Source organism: Monodelphis domestica, chromosome 2, assembly GCF_027887165.1.
Source record: "Monodelphis domestica isolate mMonDom1 chromosome 2, mMonDom1.pri, whole genome shotgun sequence".
NCBI classification, from domain to species: domain Eukaryota; kingdom Metazoa; phylum Chordata; class Mammalia; order Didelphimorphia; family Didelphidae; genus Monodelphis; species Monodelphis domestica.
This window is the reverse complement of record NC_077228.1, coordinates 279,561,182-279,585,879: the sequence shown is the minus strand read 5'-3', so window position 1 is coordinate 279,585,879 and position 24,698 is coordinate 279,561,182. Positions and strand designations below refer to the sequence as shown.

Genomic DNA, 24,698 nt, shown 5'->3' with positions numbered 1-24,698 from the left:
ACATAAATAGGCAGTTTTCAGCCAAAGAAATCAATACTATTAATAAGCACATGAGAAATTGTGCTAAATCACTGATAATCAAAGAGATGCAAATCAAAACAACTCTGAGGTATCACCTCACACCTAGCAGATTGGCTAACATGACAATGAAGGAAAGTAATGAATGCTGGAGGGGATGTGGCAAAGTGGGGTCATTAATCCATTGCTGGTGGAGTTGTGAATTGATCCAACCATTCTGGAGGGCAGTTTGGAACTATGCCCAAAGGACAATAAAAGACCTCCTGCCCTTTGATCCAGCCATAGCACTGCTGGGTTTGTACCCCAAAGAGACAGTAAGTAAAAAGACTTGTACAAGAATATTCATAGCTGCACTCTTTGTGGTGTCCAAAAATTGGAAAATGAGGGGATGCCCTTCGATTGGGGAATGGCTGAACAAATTGTGGTATCTGTTGGTGATGGAATACTATTGTGCTCAAAGGAATAATAAAGTGGAGGAATTCCATGGAGACTGAAATGACCTCCAGGAAGTGATGCAGAGTGAGAGGAGCAGAACCAAGAAAACATAGTACACAGAGACTGATACACTGTGGTACAATCGAATGTAATGGACTCCTCCATTAGTCTCATTGCAATGTCCCTGAACAATTTGCAGGGACCAAGGAGAAAAAAAAAACACTACCCACAAGCAGAGGACAAATGGTGGGAGTAAAAACAGGGAGGAAGGACAACAGCTTGACTACAGAGGTGGAGGGGATATGATTGAGGAGAGACTGTGAATGAACAACCTACTTCAGAAACCAATAGCATGGGAATCGGCTCTAGTTGAGAAAACTTGTGATACCCAGAGGAATCATGCATTGCCAATGGGAGGGAAAGAGGGGGGAAAAAAGGTGATCTTTGTTTCTAATGAATAACGTTTGAAAATGACCAAATAAAATAATGTTTAAAAAATAGATCATTATGTTAATTATTTGTTAAAATTAAGAGAACAGTGATGGTATCGTTAGAGAGTCCTGGAGAATCAACTGAAAAACTAGTTGAAATAAAAAATTTAGCAAAGTTTCAGGATACAAAATAAATTCACATAAATCATGGGCATTTCTATCTATTGACAACAAAGTTCAGCAGCAAGAGATAGAAAGAAAAAATCCATTTAAAATAACTCTAGGAAATATAAAATACCTACAAGTCTACTTATCAACACAGAAGAATTATAAGAACAAAATTTTAAAATACTTTTCACACAAATAAAGTCAGATCTAAGCAACTAGAAACATACTAGTTGCTAAAGGGTAAGCTGAGCTAATATAATAAAAATTAAAATTCTAACTAAATTAATTTACTTTTTAGTGCCATTCCAATCAAACTACCAAAATTATTTTATATAACTAGGAAAAAATAATAAAATTCATATAGAAGAATAAAAGGTTAAGAATATCAAGGGAATTAATTGGGGCAAAAAATGTGAAGGAAGGTGACCTAGCAGTACCAGATCTCTAACTATACTATGAAGCAGTAATCATCAAAACAATCTGATACTGGATAAGAGACAGAAGGGAGGATCAAAGTGGAATAGATTTAAATACACAATATAATGACCATAGCAATTTGGTATTTGAGGAACCCAAAGATCACAACTTTTGGAATATGAACTAAGTATTTGACAAAAACTGCTGGGAAAACTGGAAAACAGTGTGGCAGAAACTAGGTATAGAACAATATCTCACACCCTATACCAAGAAAAAGTAAAAAGGATATATAAATATAAAGGGTGATGCTATAAGCAAAACAGGGGAGCAAAGGATAGTTTAGCTGTCAGATTTATAGAGAAGGAAAGAATTTATGAACAAACAAGAGATAGAGAATATTAAGAGATATAAAATGAATAATTTTGTTTATATTAAATTTAAAAGGTTTTTGTACAAACAAAATCAATGTAACTAAGAGAAGGAAAACAACAAACTAAAAAAAATAATAATTTATAGCAAATTTCCTTGAGAATGGCTTTATTTCTCAGATATATAAAACTGAATCAAGTTTATAATAACACAAATCTTTGCCCAGTTGACAATTGGTCAAAAGATGAGCAGTTTTCAGATGAAAAAAATCAAAGTTATGAATAATCTTTAAAAATGTTCTATATCCCTTTTGACTACAGAAATGCACATTAAAACATCTCCAAGAGACCACCTCATATCTATCAGATTGGCAAATATGACAGTAAAGAGAAATGATACATGTTGAAGGAAATGTGGTGAAATTGGGACACTAATAAATTATTGGTAAGGTTGTGAACTGATTCAGCTATTCTGGAAGGCAATGTGGAACTATGCCAAAGTTTGAAAGCTATGCATACCCTTTGATACAATAATACCACTACTATATCTGTATCCCAAAGAGATTTTAAAAGAAGAAAGAACATACTTGTACAAAAATATTTATAGCAGCTCCCTTTGTAGTGATAAAGAATTGGAAATTTACGGATGTCCATCAATCAGGGAATTGCCAAACAGGTTGTCATACATGATAGAGATAGAATATTATTGTGCTATAAGAAATTATGAGCAGGATGATTTCAGAAAAATCTGGAAAGATCAATGTGAATTGAAGCAGAATGAAATAAACAGAACTAGGAGAATATTGTACACAGTAACAGCAATATTGTATGATGATCAACTATGAAAAATCTAGCTATTCTCAGCAATATGATGTTCCAAGACAATTCTGAAGGACTTATGGAAAAGAATTATATCCACTTGCAGAGAAGGAACCATTAGAGTCAGAATGTAGATACTTATGTATACAATATCTAGATATAAAAAGTCACAATATAAATAAATTAGAGGAACAGGGAAAGAGATGTCTTTTATAACTATGCATAAGGGAAGAATTCTTAACCAGAAAAAATGTAAAATCCACAAAATGTACTATTTTGATTATGTAATTTTTTTAAAAATGCCAAACAAAATCAGTATAGCCAAAATTAGAAGAGAACAGATTAACTTGGGGAAAAAATTATCGTGGCATATTTCTGATGTCCAAGAAGAACTAATCCAAATATGTAAGATCTAATCCTTAATAGATAGTCAAAGATATGAATAGGCAGATCTCAAGGAGAGGAATCCAAGCTATCAACAACCATATGGAAAGATTCTCTAAATCATTAAAGCCAAGAAAAATAACAAAGCATTTCTAAGGTTTATCTTTTTACCCATCAGATTGGACAATATGATGAAAGATTTACTATTAGTATGTTTGTTAAATGGTCAAATAATTCTGGGGAAAAATTTGGAACTATATTCCAAAAACCACTAAACAATTCATCTATAGCAATATCAGTAATAGGTTTATATCCATCAAAGAATCAAAAAGAGGGAAATTAATAACATACACAAAATATCCATAGCAATACCTTTAGTTGTGGCAAAAATTCAAAACTGAGGATGTATCCTTTAAATATATAGTTACTGAATATTTTATAGAGTATTAGTGTAATGGAACATTATTATGGAAATTATGAAAGGGTCATATTTCAGAGAAACCTGGGAAGATTTATATGAACCAATGTAGAATGGGGTGAACAGAATCCAGATAACTCTGATCAACTCAGAAATCAACCACAATTCTAGAGGTCCAGTAATGAAGCATACTTCCTAGCTCTTGACAGAGAGGTAATAGACTAAAGGTACAGATTGAGAAATACATTTTCAGACATGGTCAATGCGTAGATTTTTTTTTCTTGATTATTCTAACTTATTTAAAGGGTGGGTTGTTGGGCTGAGAGGGTGAAATTAGGAGGAAGAGGTGGTAGTAATTGTGAAATGGGGAAAAAGTATTCATAAAACATTCAAAAATACACAAAAGATATTAGGAGGAAGTTGAGAAGGCAAAACAGAAAAGAGGGATGGCTATGGAACCAATGTGACTGAGATTTCAAAAAATAATCCTTATGTAATGAATGTCAAAGTTTGACTCACAGTTTCAGAGGTCAGATGGTACAGTGCAGAGATTACTGAGCCCCAAGTAAGAAAGACCTGAATTCAAAATCAACTTAGACATTTGACAGCTCTGTGACTCTGGGCAAATTTAAAAAACAAACAAGTTTTCTTCAGTTTCTTTGTCTGTAAAATGGATATTATAATAATACCTACCTCCAAGTGTTGTGAGGATCAAATGAGATAATATTTGTAAAGTGCTTTGCAAGCTTAAAACCTTATATAAATTCTACCTATTATTATTTACAGTCTCCTTTTCGTTGTATATGAAAATATTTAGAAGTTTAGAATAACAACAAATTACATTGTAAATGAGAAAAACATTTAAATACAGTTCCCTTTTTTTCCCTGGGAGGAAAAAAGTCACCCTCCTTTCTTTCAAATATCTTGACTATTAATACCTTATCTTCACCTTCCCTTTCTCACACTTTCTCAGCCTATATTTGCTCTGATCTGGCAGTTCTTTGCATATCCGTTTTGTAACTTAGTGCATTTCTACTTCGTGCAGTTTGTCAATTGTGATTTTCTAATACAGGTTCCTACTACATGAATGAAGCCTTCATCCCAAAACTGCTAATGCCCTCTCAATTACTTTGAATTTATTTACTTATATATTATTTCCTCCAATAAAATCCAAGTTCCTTGAGATCAGGACCTGTTTTTCTTTTCTATGAACCCAGCCTATTGTTTGCAGCATAGGTGGCTTTTAATATATGTTTTCTGACTGGTTGCTTTTGCAACTGTTTGAGGGCATAAACTATGTTTCATATTTCTTCTGTATCTTTAACTACACCTATCACCACTGTTGAATACAAATTCACTAAAAAGTATTTGCTAATTACTTGTTACTTGATTGAAATGAAATGACCAGAGATATGGCCATTTCTTTGATTTTGCCAAAAGCTACATTCAGTAATACCATGTGCACATTTACATAAAATGTGTGTTGAAATTCATATTAATCTGCCTAAATGGTACCATATGTTCTCATGCATTTTTAAAAATGGATGTCTTTATTAAAATTCTGCCTTTAAAAGAACAATCAAGAGTATGCATGTAAGAGAAAACTAATTATCTCCTTATATGTAGGGTAGTCACACAGCATATCATCAAACTAAAAGGCAAGTAGGTATCTATACCCAAATTATATTTTTGGAAGTTTCTAAAATGTTGCTTTGAAGAGAACAGCAATTTCCATTCCATGGAGGAAATATTTTTAAGAAGTCAGAAAACTGTGGACATGGACTTATAAAACCAAATAGTTCAGTATTTTAATTGCAGACTCCAGTTAACCTTCGCAAGAATTATAATTTAGTTTGATATAAAAATCTGATGTTTGCATTCCAGTGAAATGAATACTGAATTCTGGTGTTTGTTAAAGGTCTACATTCCAGCCCATCAGTTTAGATGCTGAAGACAGCTGTCAGGTTTAGTTTTTGACATTATTACATTTATATCAGTTGTTGATTTCACTTTCATTTCAGTACTGCAGAATGTATTGTAGTGGGAATAGAACAGTGAGGCAAACCCTATATTTAAGTTCTGCAAATAACTTACGATCACTTCCAAGGCACCTCCACTCAGGTTCTAAATTTGAACTTGCGGTTTTGCATGCACAGTTATTTGCTGGCCCATGTTTGCATGCAAAATTGCATGCTACCATGGTTTGGGCAATGTTTGTTGTAGCTACGGTAATGGGTCAATTTTTTAGCCTATTTAACTTCCTATTCTGTCTCTTTATCACCAAAAGTATGTTAAAATGTTGCTAATCATCTGGTTTTGTCTGTGTTGAATATGAATCATTACCATTTGCACATAGACTTTGGGGCTGGAAAAGTATCCTGAGGTTTCTGTTAGACTCACATTCAGACTTATTAAGATCCACTTTGGGGGCAAGGTGTTATGGGACAGATTAGATCCAAATCGATTTTCCCGTCTTTGCCATGCAATTCAGATACATGTTGTCCTATAGAAATAAAAGAGGATGCTGATTCACTCTGAGTACATGATGTACTTTGAGTTGTCTTCCTAGCAATGAAAAAGGTTAGTGTTGCCTTGTTCCTTTATTGATCAACATCAGATATGATTGAAATGGTTGACTGGTGATAAGAATGATAAAAGTAACAATAATACCTAGTATTTATATACTGTCTGTTGGGTACCAGGCACTGTGCCAAGCACCTCATAAATATTACCTCTTTTGAGTATGAGTATGTGTGGTCTGTGACCACATAGAAAGGAAGAATTGCTAAGTAACAGATCTCTAGATTTGGACTTAAGACCTGGGTTCAAATTCCAACTTAGACACTTAGTAGCTGTAGGACTCTAGTCTAATCATTTAGATTCTCTGAGTCTTGGTTTAGTTCTGTCATCTGTTAAGTGGAGATAGTAATGGCATCTATCTCACAGGAGATTGTGAGATAAAATGAAAATGGATGTAAAGTGCTGTGTAAGTGTTATATAGAGGGCATATATTATCATTGTTATGGCTATTATTAATTCACATAAGCATCCAAACCAGGACTGTGGCCTCATTGGCATCCTTCTCCTACCATGTGATCTAATTGATCACATTTGATATTCCCTACAATACACCAAATGCCACGAAGGAGTCTTAAACTTGAGGCTTGAAGGAAAATTTGTTTTCACCTTCTTGATTGCTTAAAAATGTTGTTGTTTGTCTTTTTTAAAAAAATCCTTTTTTTTTCTGATGTGCTTTTCTTTGCAAATCCTTTTGATAGACTCCTATGAACCAGGCTTCTACTCGTTCCCATTGCATTTTCACTGTTCATATCTCAAGCAAGGAACCAGGGTCTGCCATTGTCCGTCGTGCCAAACTCCACTTGGTTGACCTGGCTGGTTCAGAGAGGGTCGCAAAGACTGGAGTTGGAGGCCAGCTTCTAACAGAAGCCAAATATATCAACCTTTCCCTTCACTACTTAGAACAGGTAAAATTGATAGTGTTCCTACTTGGTTCTTGTTGTAACTTGAAATGTTTGTTAAACACAAATATTGCTAATAAATGCTTGTTATCCTTTTTGTGGGCAAATGTATATCCTTTTACATCAGTTTTTTTATTAGAATATCACTGAAATCATAAAATAGAACTGACCAAATGATCACCTTCTCAACTGCTGGTGGTTTCTTGGATTTGGGGGGTGGGTTGGGGTAGATAGTTTCTTTCAACATTTATCTTCTTTTGTACTTCTCTACAACCCATCTGCCATCCAACACATTCTATTTACATATTTCTTCATCCAACACAATTTATTTAGTGTTCACTTTGTTCCAGGCGCAACACAAGGTACTGCAACAAATTTAAAGACGGATAAAACACAATCCTTCCCCTTAAATGATGTGGAGGCTAGTTTAGGAGATAAAACATGCTTATAGATAAGTATAATTCAAGGAATAATGTGAAAGCACAATGAGAAAAAATCCAGGTGCTCTGGTATTTCAGAAATTACTTCTAATTGGAGAGATAATAATAGCTCATATTATATGACATTTCAGTAATAGTAATAATAACAATAGCTAACATTTATATAATTAGACACCAAGCTAAATGCTTTACAATGATTTTCTCATTTTATACTCATAGCAACCCTGGGAGTAGGTACTATTTTAATTCCCATTTTACAAAAGAGGAAACTGAGGCAAACAGAATTTAAGCCGTTAAGTCCAGGATCACATAGCCAATAAGTGCCTGAGCTCAGATTTGAATTGGGGCCCAGCAATTCCTTCCACTGAATCACCATATTTGCACTATTTTCATAACAACTTTTTAAGGCAGGCAAATGTAAAGATTATTCCTTTAACTACTTTATAGTTAAGAACATTGAAGTTCAGAGAAGCAAAATGATTTGTCCAGTGTTGACTCCAGAGTAAAAAATTACCAATGTTCTTGTCGTGATGGGCCTGGAAGGATGGATAAAATTGGATGGAGTTGAGGACTCTTCTGAACATATCATGTGCATATTCACAGTAGCTGAACTTATTGGTAGCCTGATCTGGTAGTTTACCTGAGCCTTTCAGATGAAGATAAAACTTAGGGAAGACCAGCAACCCTCAACCCTTTAGTAATCAGGTTATATCTCTCCCAGTAACCAGCTTCATTGTTGTGACTCACCTCCAACTCTCAGAACTGCTAAGCTCAGAATGTCACCTCTCCTACAATTGATAAAACTTTTTTGTTGTTGTTGTGATACTATCAAAATAAATTATTTGATAGGGAATGAGGAACTATTGATGTGTTTTGAGCAAGAAATATCACAAGTTATTCAAGTGTTAGGTACATCAGTTTGATAGGATTGTGGAGGATAAATTGGAGTGAAGTTGTTTGATATACTGGCATGATTTCAAGGGGAAAATGTCCAGGCAATAATTGGAAATGCTAGTTTGGATCTGAGAGCTATATGGAGCTGTTGATAAAGATTTGGAATTCACTTGTACCGATATGATCACTGTAATCATGGGAATGAGTGATAAAATGGGAAGAAATAAGAACCTTAGGAAATGCCGACATTAATGGTAGAAAGAAGGGTAAAAAGTGAGAGAACAAAGAAAAAACAGAGCAAATTAAACATATCAGAGAACCAAGAAAAGTATTTGATAATGAAAATAAGTCACTAGCCTTTATATAGCTTTTTTAAGTTACTAAAACACTTTACAAATATTATCCCATTTGATTCTTACAATAAGGCTTGGAATTAATCATTATTATTATTTCCCATTTTACAGATAAAGAAACTGACACAAAGTAAGTATCTGAAGCTAGATTGAATTCTGGTCTTTTTGACTCCATATCCAGTGCTTTTTCCACTATACCATCTAACTATCTTGTGCCTATTACAACACAGAAACTGAGGGAGGAGAAAGTTCCAAGAGGAAAAGTTGGTTAAATGCAGCAGAGGTTAAGTAGGATGAGAACTGAAAAAAAGGCCACTGTACTTAATGAGATTAGCTCTTGTTTCAATGCTGTATCAATGGAGGGTTAGGGGTAAAAACCAAATTGCAGAGAGTTAAAGAATGAAAAAATGATAGAACAGAGACAGAGAGAACACACTACTACTCCTTCAAGAAGTTTTACTCTGAAGGACAGAGGGGACAGAGGCCATTAACTTGGGGTAGGGCAAAGTGAAGATAGCAAAATCAGGGGGAAAGGGGGAATTAGGGGGATCGAAAAGACATGTGTGTTTGATGGAAAAAGAGGAAAAAACTGAAGATACAGTAGAAGAGATGATTGATGAAGAGAACCTTCCTCTATCTAAACAAAACATACATTTTCTTGGAAAAAAACATTTCATTTCTTAACTTGTCCCACAAAAATAGGATGCAATTTATCTCATCCAAGTTTTTGTTGTTCAGTTGTTTCAGTTATGTCTGCCTCTTCATGAGCCCATTAGGGATTTTCTTGGCAGTGATTTACCTTTTCCTTCTCCAGCTCATTTTACATATGAGGAAAGTGATTTAAATAGCATTAAGTGACTTGCCCAGGGTTACACAGTAGTAAGTGTCTAAAATTAGATTTGAACTCAGGTCTTCCTGATTCTAGGCTTGGGTCTCTATTCACTGTGTTACCTACCTGCTCATACAAGTAGTCTTCCCAAATAAGTTGAAGTGGATATTCAAAGAGCTTGATTCATTTCTGAGGCTGAAGGAGATGAAAAAAAAATGAAGAAAATTAAAGGAACTACAGAGTCTATTAGCAAAATACATGGATTTAGATGTCATCAGGGTAAAGGATATAAAGAAAGTAAACCTTTAAACTACCTCATAAATCCTTTTGAGGTTAATGTACTGAATGGAAGTTGACCTGGTTCCAAAAGCCTTGAAAAGGAGAGATGAGCTGAAAAAGTCAAATGAGTAAATGTCAGAATGGAGTTTGATCCAAACATGGGCATGTAGTCCTAATGAATGGAGACAGATAATAGCACCAAAGTACCCAGTGGAAAAGACTGGCATGAGACATATTAGTACAGATTTTTAGAAGACCTGTAGTCCTGACCTACTCCTGGCTCATCTTTAAGTTCAAAACAGTCTTGACACTTACTTTAGCTCCTTTGGAAGCAATATGAAGGATGGTGTGGTGGAAGGAGCCTTGCTCTGGTATTAGGAGAGAGAGTGGTTGGATCCTACTTCTGTCACTTATGAATTATGTGACTATAGGCAATTCCTATAACTCCTCTGAGTTGAAGATTATGATGCACCTATTTTATAAAGTTGTGAGAAGCAAATAAGATAATGTGTATTAAGCACATTCAAAAACTATTACATAAATATGCATTATTATTATTATTACTAATTTCTTTGTTTCATTTTTTAAAACCCTTACCTTCTGTCTTAAAATCAACACCGATTATTGGTTCCATTGCGTAAGAGCAGTTAAGGCTAGGCAGTTGGGGCTAAGTGACTTGCCCAGAGTCACACAGCTAGGAAGTATCTGAGGCCAGATATGAACACAGGACCTCCTATCTCTAGACCTGATTCTCCACTGAGCTACCTACCTGCCCCTTTTATTGTTAATTTCCAGTGGTGACTCTTGCCTTGACAAATAATCCCTTTACCTAGCTATTCATACAAAATTATGGTCATTGGATAAGAAAGACTTTGAGATAGACTTCCAACCAATCACACCTGCCCAAGAGAAACTACTTCCTTTCCCATGCTGGATGACATAGTAAGCTTTTCATTCTCAGTTTTTCAGGGCTTTCCTTTGCAATGGGTTGTCCACAAGAAAACATCAAACTTTCCCACCCCTTTTTTCCTTCTCACTCCTCTTCACACACAGACACACACACCCTCTTCCTCCAAAGATGCTAAGTTAGATATATAGTGAATGTGATTAAATTATAAACAAAACAGGAATTATATTTCATTTGTCTTTTATCTCCCTTTATACCCTAGAAAGATGTTGTTGGTGCTTAAGAATTATATGTCAAATTTTGATGATGGTGATGATTTCCTTTGCAAATGTATATAAATGCTGATAGAAAAGGCTGTGTAAAAGGCAAGAAGTAATGGAAGAGAGGATGAAAAAGATATATAAGAAAGAGAAAAAAGCCATGAAAAATATCAGGTGCTTATAAAATAATAGTTAAGAGGGAAAACTAGAAATAGGACTAGGAAGCAAATAGATTGAAAATAAAATGAGGAATTAGTGGGGACAGTAAGGAAAAGTGAAAGAGAGATAGCAGATTGATAAAAGAAAAAGACATCATGGAATTATTAATCATGAACTACAAGGACTCTTATAATGAATATCTCTTTAGTTAATACCACATTTTATGGCTTGTAAATCTAGGAATCTAGTATAATAAACTATTGCAGGCCTCACTAATCCTTAGTTTTGTTCTTTATATCAGTTATATCATCAGTTTCCAGTTCATATGAAACAGATGTAGTAAAGAATACACCTATTAAGGCATTTCTATTATTGTATTGATTCTATACAGAATTATAATGATTCTGTTAGTCAAATTTATGAGACCTCACACCTGCTAGTGGAATATAGTTCTATTGAGAGTTGAATGCACCCTATTGTGTTTGTAAGTAAACAGCATTTTGTTTGCCAGAATCTGGTTGGTTTTGGAGTTCTTCTTATGAATTCATTGCTTCTTTCCAAAAGTTTCCTCAAAAACATTTTAAGCCACAATAGCAGGGTACATTATGGTCCCAGAATTTTAAAGTTGATGAGAGAAAAAGATATGAAGAAGTGCATACTTGTTCTGTGAACTTCATAGAGTGCCCCTCGTGTGACCCATGATTCTTATCAGCAAAAACATCAAGTGAGAAACCACTGTAAAAACGAAAGTTTTGCTCCGTAGCTCTATAGAAATCAGAAGCAGGGGTACATTTCAACCATTTATTCCACATGTGGGATTTTTTTTAAGAGAGTAAGAGTTTAAGTTTCTATTTGGCTTCCATTGAATGTGTAACGTGTGGGAGAAAAATTAATGCTGTTAGTGCCAATTGTAACCACGCCTAATCTTTGTCCATTTTCAGAGAGGAACTTTCCATACCCTTGTGAGCTTTTCAATTTAAAAAAATCATTAAATACTACAGTTATTGATTCTGAGTGGAATTTTGAGAAGTTTTAAGTATAGTATGAGGTTTCATTGTCTCTAGATTAAATTGAGTTAAACTAAATTCAACAAACATTAATTCCTTGCTGTTTACAGTGTACTGGGCACAGAAAGAATATTATATAGTTGCTGTCTTCAAGTAGTTTATAATTCGATAACTTTAGAATGTTTTCTGAAATATTCAGCATCATATTTATAAATGTAAGCACCAAATAGGAGTGAAATTTGGAAAGAATTCCTTGTTTAGTATGGATACCTCCCACCCTCCCACACTATCTAAAAAGGCAGTTTGTTTTCTCTTCAATTTAGGAGGGTTTTAAGTCTCACCTAGAAATGAAACCAGCCTTCACCTCACCCATGAAGGATTTATTATTTTTGGAATACCCCAAAATTGTTGATCTGCTGAGTGGGGAGTTGGGGTAAGGATGTGCAGTTTTATCTGGTATCCTCCCAGACTATCTTTGATTTAGTCTTTCAGATGGCTTGAACAATGAGTTCAGACACAGATCTAATTCATTTAGATAGGAGATTGCTTAGGATTGAATTAAATTCATAAACCCACACACCTGAACTGAGTTCTGAACCAAGCCAATCTTTTGAGATGTGACAAGGAACATTCAAAAACCTGAGCTTTTGCTCTTCACATTTTTCTGAATAAAATTCTATCATTTACCTGATAATCTATAGGCATGTTCAATTAATACACTGCTGGTGGAGTTGTGAATTGATCCAACCATTCTGAAGGGTAATTTGGAACTATGCCCAAAGGGCACTAAAAGACTGCCTGCCCTTTGATCTCGCAATACCACTGCTGGCTTTGTACCCCAATGAGACAATAGGGAAAAGTACCTGTAAAAAAATATTTGTAACTGCGCTTTTTATAGTAGAAAAAGATTGGAAAATGAAAGGGTGTACATCAATTGGGGAATAGCTGAACAAATTGTTGTATCTGATGATAATGGAATATTATTATTGTGCTAAAAGGGATAATGATCTGGAGGAATTCCATGTGAACTGGAATGACCTCCAGGAACTGATACAGAGTGAAAGGAGCGGAACCAGGAGAACATTGTACACAGAGACTGATATACTGTGGTACAATAGAATGTTATGGTCTTCTCTACTAGTAAGCAATGCAATGACCCAGGACAATTCTGAGGGACTTATGAGAAAGAATGCTATCCACATCCAGAGAAAGAATTATAGGAATAGAAATGCAGAAGAAAAACATATGATTAATCACATTGTTTGATGGGTATATTATTGGAGATTTTGACTTTAAATGATCTCTCTATTGCAAATATTAATAATTTGGAAATAGGTTTTGAACAATGATATGTGTATAACCCAGTGGAATTTCTCATCAGCTCGGGGGGGGGGGGGGTGGGAGGAGAGGAGAAAAAGAACATGAATCATGTAACCATGGAAAAAATTCTAAATAAGTAAATTAATTATAAGCATATGTTCAAAGCACAGGGGCATACTCTACACACTCTGCTACTTATTACCTCTGTGTCATTAAAAAAGTTTGTAAAATGAAGGGTTTGAATCAGTTGACTTCTGTCCTCGAAGACCCCCTAAGACTTCTAAAAGATTCCCTCTAGCTTTAAATGCTATAATTCTAAAAGGTGTGCCAACTTGTATTGTCCTTGGAAATTATAACATATTATCTGAAGAAGAAATTATTGTCCAAAGGTGAAGCCAATGACAGTATTAGTTTTCCATTGCTGATTTTAACTAATTCTCCAGTTAAGATAGAACTACTTCAACCTTTTCATATACCTAGTAAATTAAACATGCCCTGAGGTACTCAAGAACTGAAAGGAACTAGTATTCTTTATCCATAGGAGACATTCAGTAAATGTTTGTTAAATGAATGAATGTTAAAATTCATAGCTCTTCACCTCCCTAAGCCAACCCTTTGCTTCATGCCACCATTATTTCCTGTACAACCCTTCCTCTTTAAGGGAGGCAAAATCTTGTCTCGAAAAAGGTGTGTTACTGGATGGCCTTGTTATAAGTTTCATTCACCATCCTTGTGAGTTTCCAGGCCATAATATAGGACTAAGTCTGGGAGATACAAAGGAAGGTAAAAATAGTCTAGACCCTCAAGAAAATTATATTCTCTCTCTCTCTCTCTCTCTCTCTCTCTCTCTCTCTCTCTCTCTCTCTCTCTCTCTCTGTGTGTGTGTGTGTGTGTGTGTGTGTGTGTGTGTGTGTAGGTACAGATATATGTATATATAGTGCATAATATGTGTATATAAATATATACTATAGATCCTTCTAGCACTACATATTTGAACCCTGTGTGGATAATAATGCAATTTATGGATAGAGTTCAGGGTCTAGAGTCAAGAATACCTGAATTCAAATCCAGCCTTAGATACTTACTAGCTGTATAGCTTTGAACAAATCAATTAATCTCTGTTTTGCCTCAATTTTCCAATTATAAAATGGGGACTAAAAATAAAATATATTTCCCAGAGCTGTTGTGATGATCAAATGAGATTATATCTGTAAAATGCTTAGCATAGTGCTTGGCTTATAGTAGATGTAGATGCTATGTAAATACTAATTGTTATTATTATAAAATAACATATATATATATTTATATATGTATATACTTTAAAAATCTTAAGTCTCACAAATAGGCTTTCTACCAATATAGATTATAATCCACAGCACATTACTTCATGTGTAGTTGTGGCCAAAAATAATTTATTATATGGTGACCAGCTATCTGATAATGAGTCTCTAAGCTGGTCATGGGATGATAGGTTATAATCCATTACCAATTTTAATGAGTTTTTAACCAGTTTATAATCCATCATGTTTTTTCCAGCTTAGTTAGACCTCTCCTAGAGATTGTGATTTATTGGTATAACCTTTAGGATCCTGTGGTCAGCTTTATGTCCCATGAAGCATATGATTTGAGCTTCAAGAGAAGATACAAATATCTATACTTTTGCCCAAATGATATACCAGATAATCTTTATTTTACTTCACAGAAGAAACTGATGGTTTATTATTTATATATTATTTATTGTTTTCTTAATGAACAGTAGGAATAAGAAATCATCTTGAACCTTTGTTATTGTTGCTACAGTAATTTTTTGAATATTCTATGAGATTGCAGTTTAGTTTATTTCCATAATTTGTTTATTATGGCTAATGTAATACCAATACTGTTATACTTCATCACAGGTTATAATTGCCCTTGCAGAGAAACACCGATCCCACATTCCCTATAGGAACTCCATGATGACCAGTGTACTGAGGGACAGCTTGGGAGGAAACTGCATGACAACCATGATTGCTACGCTGTCATTAGAAAAAAGGAACATAGATGTATGTTGCCTCTTTCTATCAGTAATCTCAGACTTGGTTTACCTTGTTATCAAGTAGAGTGGGTTTGAGGAGTTATAGTTGTTTCTATCTGCTTTTTAGGTTTCAGATCTGAAGGTTAAATAGGTTAAATAGCCTAGGGAATCAGCCTCTCTTGGTTATTTACCTATATCTAAATGACCCTAATGGAAAATTATAATAATTTATCATATACTCATTTTGAGAACTATCTTTTTTACTTAGCTTCCCATATTCCCAGAAGGTGGCTACTAGATTAGTATATACATTCAGAGAACCAAGAGAGTTGTTCTTTGAGAAGGCCCTCTTTGCCTTTATTTCTGGTCGCTAAGGCTCCAAGTAGTTTAGGGCCATTACTTTAGAGTGATCCTGCTCATACAGACCACTTTGCCACCTAGGATGTTCTAGTAGTGGTCAACTACTCATTTACATACCATGTAACTCTAATGCCAGTCATTGTTTAGGCAACCCTTGGAAACAAGAAAAACTAGGAAGCCGTACAAAAGCAGGCCAGCAAGCTAGATTAGAGCAGCAGGCCAGATTTATCCATAGTTAGTATGATAACCCCTTCCCTAAACTCTCCCACTCTTCCCTCCACTTCTAGGCAAATACCTGTTTTTCCCCTTTCTGAGCTGGTCCTTTTGATTTGGGGTGAAATGGTGTGGTGGTGATCACGCAGGATGCAAAGGCATGGATGGATTCCAACAGATCACAGATCTAATTATATCCTCTTTCCTCCCCAAATTGAACCTTTTTGCAAACTTCCTGGTTATGTCAAGGCACCACAAACTTCCAGTTATTTAGGTTCAAATCCTCTGCATTATCTTTGAGTCTACAAGTGGGATGTTAGTTTCATTTCTACCTCCACATCTCATGTATCTGAGAGGAAGCCATGACAAAATGGGCATCTGCCCTGAGAGTCTTAGTCTTTCTTCTGACACTGACTATAAGACTCCATTGTTCTAGGCAATGCTCTAAGACTATAAAGTACATATTTAAGACTATGAGTCTTAGCATCTCTAAGATTATAATTACATATTCTCTTATAGTATCCAAGACTATAAGAAAAGGTGCCCATCCACATTGGCAGAGGTAATTTCTTCATCTGGGAGTTCCATATATCAATGAAATCCTAGGGCCAGTCTCTATATAGCATCTCTCCCATCAGTCCTCACCTCTCTACTCACTCAGCCACCAGCCTCTTTAAGTCCTTCATCACTTAATTAGCATCCCTTCCTCATCTCTACTCTCTCTAGTTTTACCTCCGTATAACTGGCAAATTAATTTTTCTAAAGTGCTAGGTATGACCATGTCACTTCCTTACTCAATAAACCCCAGTGGTTCCTTATTGACAAAGGATAAAAAATTTCATTTTATTTCATCCTCTTTAGTTCCTATTTTTTGACAGTTTCATGGTGTACATAATTTTAGCACAGGAGCACATACAGATAACTTATAAATGAGTTTAAAAATTACATACTGGGGGTCCAATCTCCAAAGCTTCTTCTTAATGGGGCGAGTGATCAAAAATATTAGGAGATCACTGCTATGGATCAAAGACCTTATGAAAACGAATTAAGACAGTAAAATAAAATTGTGTCCACATGGTACATTCAGGCATATTTTAGATGTGTGTTGCAAGCTGTTTACAAAGATAAAGTTTGAATGAGAGAAAATCCCTATAAATGATAACATTTTAAAGAGACATGTTATTTCTCTAGGAATCTATATCAACTTGCAGGTTTGCCCAGCGAGTGGCCCTCATAAAGAATGAAGCTGTTCTCAATGAAGAGATTGACCCCAGGCTGGTAAGAAGCTTTTAGTTGACTTTCTTCAGGGTAAAAGATACAAATGAATAGATTGCTGCTGCTTTTCATGATGAGTCATTCCTTTTAGTTATGTTTATATGTGCAGGTCTTAGTCTTTTTTTAGAAACATCATCTGCTTTAACCTTCTGGGGATAATTATAATTAACTTCCTTTTGTAAAAGCTCATAAAATCATGGGAAATCCTTATTATTATTATTATTATTATTAAAGAGAACCATACTTTCATAGCTCTTCTGTTATTTATTTTAAGATTTTTTTATTATTTATTATTTATTTTAGGAGGTAAAGGCTTCCCTTATGAAGTTTTCAGGAATTGGTGGCTAAAGGCTTCTGGTAACATAGTAACATATCTTAAATTTAAAAAACCTTTTTCATAAAAAAAAAAGTTGTAAGCAACAGAACTTGGCTATATAACTCACCTAGATTTTTCTTTAATGCATTTGGATAGTAGTATTCTATAAAACATTAGTGAATGTTGAACATTCATTATTGTATTTTTTATTTTTTTACTTGCATCAGATGACCAAACCTTAGATAGAAATGCTATTCATCTGTAAGCTATCCTCTCTACTTTTACCTAACTCCTTCATTTCTTAGGAATAATGTGGATCCTTAAATCATACACACATCACAAACAGTGTGAGATCTCTCATTCAGATTTCTGTAATTATATCCTGTAAATTCAAATTATATCAACCCATTGATGATGAGTCTTTCCAGATAACCATATGCCCGTGTCATGCCATACCTAGAGCATAATGCTCATTTTAAGAAGATATTGAGTGGAGATCATAAAATAAACAGATTGATTAAAGAAATTGTTAGTTTACCTGGAGAAGAGAAAGTTTAGCAGGACATTATAACTATCTTAACATACCTGGAGGGCTGTCACACAAAGAAAGATTAGACTTGTTCTACTATAAAGTGGGAATGGAGTGAGGGGAGAAAGTCAATTGAAACCCACCTCTAAAATCCTACATGATATTTTATGCTAATATGGAAGTTATATTCTGTCCTTGAAGGCACTGTGAGCAGGACTCATGCTCTGGCATGACATACTGAAATGAAAAGACTTCAAGTATAGACCCAGTGGTTCATGAACTCTATGTCTAATGATGGAAGCTCAGCCTCTATCTAACTGAGACAGGTGTATCACTGGGTTGGCCACAGGCCAACAGAATTTTAGGTAACAACAAATTTCAAAAACTGTCTGCTAAGGACATTGTTTCAGTAGAGAGAAGGCTTAAACCCTTAACATCATAGATACTTCAAGTATTCAAGTATCCAAATTCTGTAATAAAACAAATAAATGAAGCCAAGTAAATATTGTTAATGTTTGCTACTGATAATGCCATTATTACTATTAATAGCCGGCATTCATTTAGCATTTGATGATATAGGCTTTCACCACCACAAATCTGAGACAGATCAAATAAGTATTATCCTTTTTCAAGTGAGGAAAAGCCCAGAATGATCAACTTAATTACATTCTATCTGTCTATTAAGAGACAATTCAGGAACTGAAAATAAAATCTCTCGTAACCCAAAGAGATCTCAAACCTTTATTTTATATGCATGAGAGGATTATTATCTATTCTATAAAGCATACTGAAATCAACAGTAGGGTAATTAGATCTGAAGTTGTAGAGAAACTGCCTTCAGTCATCTTCCACCCTTGCAACCTCAGGATATACTAGTTAACTAATGTACAGAGAGCAGAGCTGGAATCAGACACTAGTCACAGTAGGTGACATTAGCAGGAAGCATCATGACTGCCCCAAGACATATCAGCTATAACTACTGTGACTTACTAGAGAAAGGACTGTTTACATCCTAATAATTATAAACATTTGGGTTTGATTTTTATATATTTTATTTTGCTGGCCTACCTAATATTGCAACTGCGTTTGACTTCCACTCACTTAATAAAGTTTAAAAATATATAATTTTAAGGCAAATTTTGTAGAGTAACAGATAGAACTAATGAGCCAAATAATTTCTCTTCTGTCTCTTAACTACAATTTTTCACTGCTTATGACTTAGTACATTTTCAAAAGGAACAAAAATTAAAATCCCATTACATTTAAAAAATCATTTTAGCTTTAGGATTGGGAAAATTTCAAGTTTGTCTTTATTCAAAGTACTATCCTTTGCTTCCAAGTTCAAAACCTGAGACTTCAAGAAGGTTTGACTTTTTAATTGATTGTCTTGCTTTGTAATCTGTAGATTATTGGGCGTTTGAAAAAGGAAATCCAGGAATTGAAGGATGAACTGGCCATTGTCACTGGAGAACAGCGAACACAACAGCTCTCACAAATGGAGCTCGATAAGTAAGCTGTAGATTTTACTTTTTTCTTTCTGTTAAGTGTGAAAGTTAATGTTAACCTCTTTCTTGGCCTTAATGTTATAAATTCACCTCAAAGCACCAAGGTCCCTAGGGATAATCTGAAAGTGCATTTAGGCACCAGTTCAGAATGCCAGCTTTCCATGAATAGCTGGATGAGACTGGCAGTGTTTTTGCTTTCTCAACTTTGAAGGAGTAAAGTACAGACAACCTAGAGTATGAGAATATCATTCTAAAGCCAGATGAAGACAGGGGATTGTATAATAGTCATGCCATTTAGAAATAGACAGACCAAACACTTCTAAGCTGTGGAGCTGAGATCTGAAAGGAATTAGAGAAATGTCCTTTGTATTAAACAGCATCTTGCTTTTGCTGGAACACTAATTTATCCCATGCCAAAGAAAGCTTTTCCTTTTAATAAATAGACCTATATGTTCTCATTCAGATGCTTTAAGCCATCATGAAAGCATGTATTCAGGGCTTTACACCAGGGCTCTCTCTTTCATATTCTTTAGATTTTTAACCCTACAGTTACATCATAGAGCTCTCTTACTCTCACCAATCAAGAACTATAGTAGTAGGCATTCTTACTCTTTTTCTTTTGTTATAACTAAACATTTGTTGAGTGCTAATAATGTGCTAGCTATGAGTGGCAATGGAGTTCTCTAGCTCCAAGTAAGAAATAGAAATCTGATAGGGTGGAGCCAAGATGGTGGCTTAGTAGCAGCAAAAGCTGGAACTGTTCCTGAGAATTCTACCAAACCAAAATTAAACAACCACCTCAAAACAACTGAAGTACAGAACCAAAAAGAAAACAGAGTGAGAGGGCTCTCCTATGGAAAACAACCTGAAAGTAAGTAGAGAGAACTGATTTTCATTGATAAGAGGGAACCAGAAATAAAATTGCACCCAGAGGAGTGCCAGCTCACTATCTCTCACCTACTATACCAAGTTCTATGCCTAGGCATAGGCCAATTTTGAGATCTTATGACCCTGCCTAAGCAAACAGTAGAGCACCCCACTCACCTTTTGAAGTCCCAAGTGTTGGCATCAGGCCACAATGAATCCCTGAAATCCATAATGCCTGTGCAGTGATAAAGACCCTAGCCCCTGGCAAAATAGCTCACAATGCTGAGTCCTACAAGCCATCAGAAGAGGACATTATAAAAGTTAAAATTAAATCTCAATAATAAAAATATTATATTTTAAAAGATTTATTAATGATCATTAGAAATCAAGAAATCAAGAAGATACAAAATAAAGACCATGTGCCCATGGCTGATCAGCCAGTTCAAACAGCCACCTTAGCACCACCAAGCTTGGGAAAGGAAGTAAAGAGCTGGGACCTTCTACATCCCCGCCTAATATCCCCTATCTATAGGAAGTATGTAATGACAGAAAGTCAGTGGTCTCCTGGGAAATGTAGTTCTTTTTCAGGGTAACAGATTTTCAATTATACATTTCCCCCCAAGATCTGTGGAAGACTCCACTCTCTCCAATGGATCTTGTAAACATAACCAACTTTGAAATTACAATAATTTTGGGATAAAAGGAAAAGAGAACAAAGCCAATGATAGATGCATTGACAAAAAGCCAGTTAGCAGGCAGTCCCCATCGGTATAAGAGCATACATACAAAACAAATGCATTCAATCCCATACAGTTCAAATCACCACATCCCAAATTTCACTCTGGATCTTCTGGTGCAGTTTGTGGTCTGTGGAGGCATCTTCATAGTGCCTTCTCCAAACAGTTCACTTTCTGGATTCAGAGAGGTAGTCCTCTCATCCTCATCCTCATCCTAAAATTACTCTCAAAAAAAATTTAAACTTCACAATTGAGAATAATAATAATATATTCCCCTCCACCACCACCCCCCGAAGAGGGTGTTGAAAAACACAGGGATCACTTAGGAATGCATGACTGAGTTTTGAGGTATATGAATCAATTGGCAAGAGAAATAAAAAACATTTTTAAAAATCTAAATAAAAGAGAAAATAATTTGTGGATGAAATATAGACTATCAATGTCTTATGTGTAAAAATTCTAAATATAAGAAAATAAACCTATAACAGAGCCTTGAATGAGGGGCAAATTAAAGTAATTTCTATCTCACAAGTCTATAGGACAAATGCAGTAATATTTCACTTACCCATTTGTAGCCAAGACTACAGGAAATTGCCATACTCTAAGAGAACAAAAAGGATTAGATTTTTTGTGTGATAGGGAACTGTCATTTCTTGGTCTGATTTTACCTTCTCCCTCAGGGATAGGGGGAGCCAGGATGATAGCCAAACTTTGGCACTTGTCTGTGAATAGTTCACAAAGACTGTGGTACAAGAAGTCCTACATCTTAACATATGTTAAGCATTGCAACCTCGAGTCTCACACTAGGTTTAAGTCCTTTAGTATTGGCTTAGAAGTCCATCAATCCTACCTGGATTGGTTTCTTTCTTTTAACCTGTATGCTCTTTTTGGCACTATTCAGGTTAAGTCTTTGTGCTTCTTTGGCACTGCGCAATGGCTCTTTTTGTATTCGTTTCTCCTAGAATCAGACAAAATCATTAAGCAAAGTCTCACAATTAATTTTTTAAACAATCAGTGCATCATTTTTTATAGTCTAAGGCTTTTGGGGTATGCATTAACATTAGGGCAAATGTATTTTAAACTTATTTTACTGAAAAATCAAAAAAGTTAAAGAAAAATATTCTCAATACTGTTGACATGTGCTTCAAATACAAAAAGAATAGAAAAAATAAAACTGAAATAGTATTTTGCACATGCAAGCAAAAACAATAATAAAAGAGTTTTAAAATCCAAAAATCTATAGCTTACAATCATTGAAATGCTGTGTCAGCTAAGGAAATGTATAGTACAAAGGTTTATCACCCCAAAAATGAGATCAATTTCCTTTTTAACTTAACCACTGTGTGAGTACAAATGATTTTCAGAATAAAACAGTAATACAATAGATAATGCACATTCAAAGAAGTTACAAAGTCCCCGAAATTTTCTTTTAGTTATAATAGCAAACAAATCCACTATCATATTTCATATAAGTTGTATGAACAAAAACCTATAAACTGATGGATATTTGTCACAATTTTTACAGACATAGCCATTCTTTCAACCTTGGCAAATAATTTTTATTTTATTTTATTTTATTTGTTTTGTTCTTTTTTTTAAATTATTTTATTTAGTAATTTTCATACATTATTCACTGGAAACAGATAACATTTTCTTCCCCCCACCCCTCCTGCTGCTACCCTTCTCCTAGTCAACGCGCGATTCCACTGGGTATCGTATGTGTCCTTGCTCCGAACCCATTTCCTTGTTGTTGGTATTTGTATTAAGGTGCTCATTTACTGTCTCTCCTCAATCATATCCCCTCCATCCCGGTAGTCAAACAATTGCTTTTCTTTGGTGTTTTTACTCCCACAGTTTGTCCTCTGCTTGAGGATAATGTTTTTTCTCATAGATTCCTGTAGATTGTTCAGGGACATTGTATTGCCATTAATGAAGAAGTCCATTATGTTCGATTGAACCACAGTGTCTCAGTCTCTGTGTACAATGTTCTCCTGGTTCTCCTCCTTTCACTCTGCATCACTTCCTGGAGGTTGTTCCAGTCTCCATGGAATTCCTCCAATTTATTATTCCTTTGTGCACAATAGTATTCCATCACCAACATATACTATAGTTTGTTCAGCCATTCCCCAATTGAAGGGCATCCCCTCACTTTCCAATTTTTTTGCCACCACAAAGAGCTCAGCTATGAATATTATTATACAAGTCTTTTTCCTTATGATCTCTTTGGGGTACAAATCCAGCAGTGCTTTAGCTGGATCAATAGTCTTTTATCACTGTTTGGGCATAGTTCCAGATTGCCCTCCAGAATGGTTGGATCAATTCACAACTCCACCAGCAATGGATTAGTGTTCCCACTTTGCCACATCCCCTCCAGCATTCATTACTTTCCTTTTCTGTCATGTTGGCCAATCTGCTAGGTGTGAGGTGATACCTCAGAGTTGTTTTGATTTGCATCTCTCTGATTATGAGAGATTTAGAACATTTTTTTCATGTGCTTACTAATAGTTTTGATTTCTTTAACTGAAAACTGCCTGTTCATGTCCCTTGCACATTTTTCAATTGGAGAATGGCTTGATTTTTTGTACAGCTGGTTTAACTCTTTATAAATTTGACTAATTAGACCTTTGTCAGAGGTTTTTGTTATGAAGATTGTTTCCCGATTTGTTGCCTCCCTACTAATTTTAGTTTCATTTGGTTTTATTTGTACAGAAACTTTTTAATTTGATGTAGTCAAAATTATTTATTTTACATTTTGTGACTCTTTCTAAGTTTTGTTTGGTTTTAAAATCTTTCCCTTCCCAAAGGTCTGACAGGTATAGTATTCTGTGTTCACCTAATTTACTTATAATTTCCTTCTTTATGATGAGGTCATTCACCCATTCTGAGTTTATCTTGGTTTAGGGTGTGAGTTGTTGATCCAAACCTAATCTCTCCCACACTATCTTCCAATTTTTCTAGCAATTTTTATCAAATAGTGGATTTTTGTCACAAAAGCTGGGGTCTTTGGGTTGGTCATAGACTGTCTTACTAAGGTCATTTACCCCAAGTCTATTCCACTGATCCTCCTTTCTGTCTCTTGGCCAGTACCAAATTGTTTTGATGACCACTGCTTTGTAATATAGTTTGAGATCTGGGACTGCAAGGCCTTTGTAATTTTTTTTCATTATTTCCCTGGATATCCTTGATCCTTTGTTCTTCCAAATGAACTTTGTTATGGTTTTCCCTAATTCAGTAAAAACGTTTTTTGGAAGTTCAATGGGTATGGCACTTTATAAATAGAAAGATAAGTTTGGGTAGGATGGCCATTTTTATTATGTTAGCTCATTCCACCCATGAGCAATCAATGTTTTTCCAATTGTTTAGATCCAGTTTTAGTTGTGTGGAGAGTGTTTTGTAGTTGTGTTCATATAGTTCCTGTGTTTGTCTTGGCAGATAGATTCCTAAGTATTTTATATTGTTTTGGGTGACTTTAAATGGAATTTCTCTTTCTAATTCTT

At 35.0% G+C, this 24,698-nt stretch overlaps 1 protein-coding gene across 7 annotated transcripts in view; it reads left to right on the top strand.

Moving 5' to 3' along the window:
- Positions 1 to 24,698, top strand: part of KIF6 (kinesin family member 6) — a 495,811-nt gene that overhangs the window by 156,286 nt on the left and 314,827 nt on the right. For 6 of the 7 annotated variants that reach the window (XM_056818172.1, XM_056818171.1, XM_007483836.2 and 3 more), the window contains 4 exons: positions 6,737 to 6,943; positions 15,284 to 15,427; positions 17,164 to 17,250; positions 19,498 to 19,601. In XM_056818172.1, coding sequence (XP_056674150.1) covers positions 6,737 to 6,943; positions 15,284 to 15,427; positions 17,164 to 17,250; positions 19,498 to 19,601 — 542 coding nt within the window. The remainder of the gene's footprint in view (positions 1 to 6,736; positions 6,944 to 15,283; positions 15,428 to 17,163; positions 17,251 to 19,497; positions 19,602 to 24,698) is intronic. The other variant, XM_056818176.1, reaches the window with a different exon arrangement.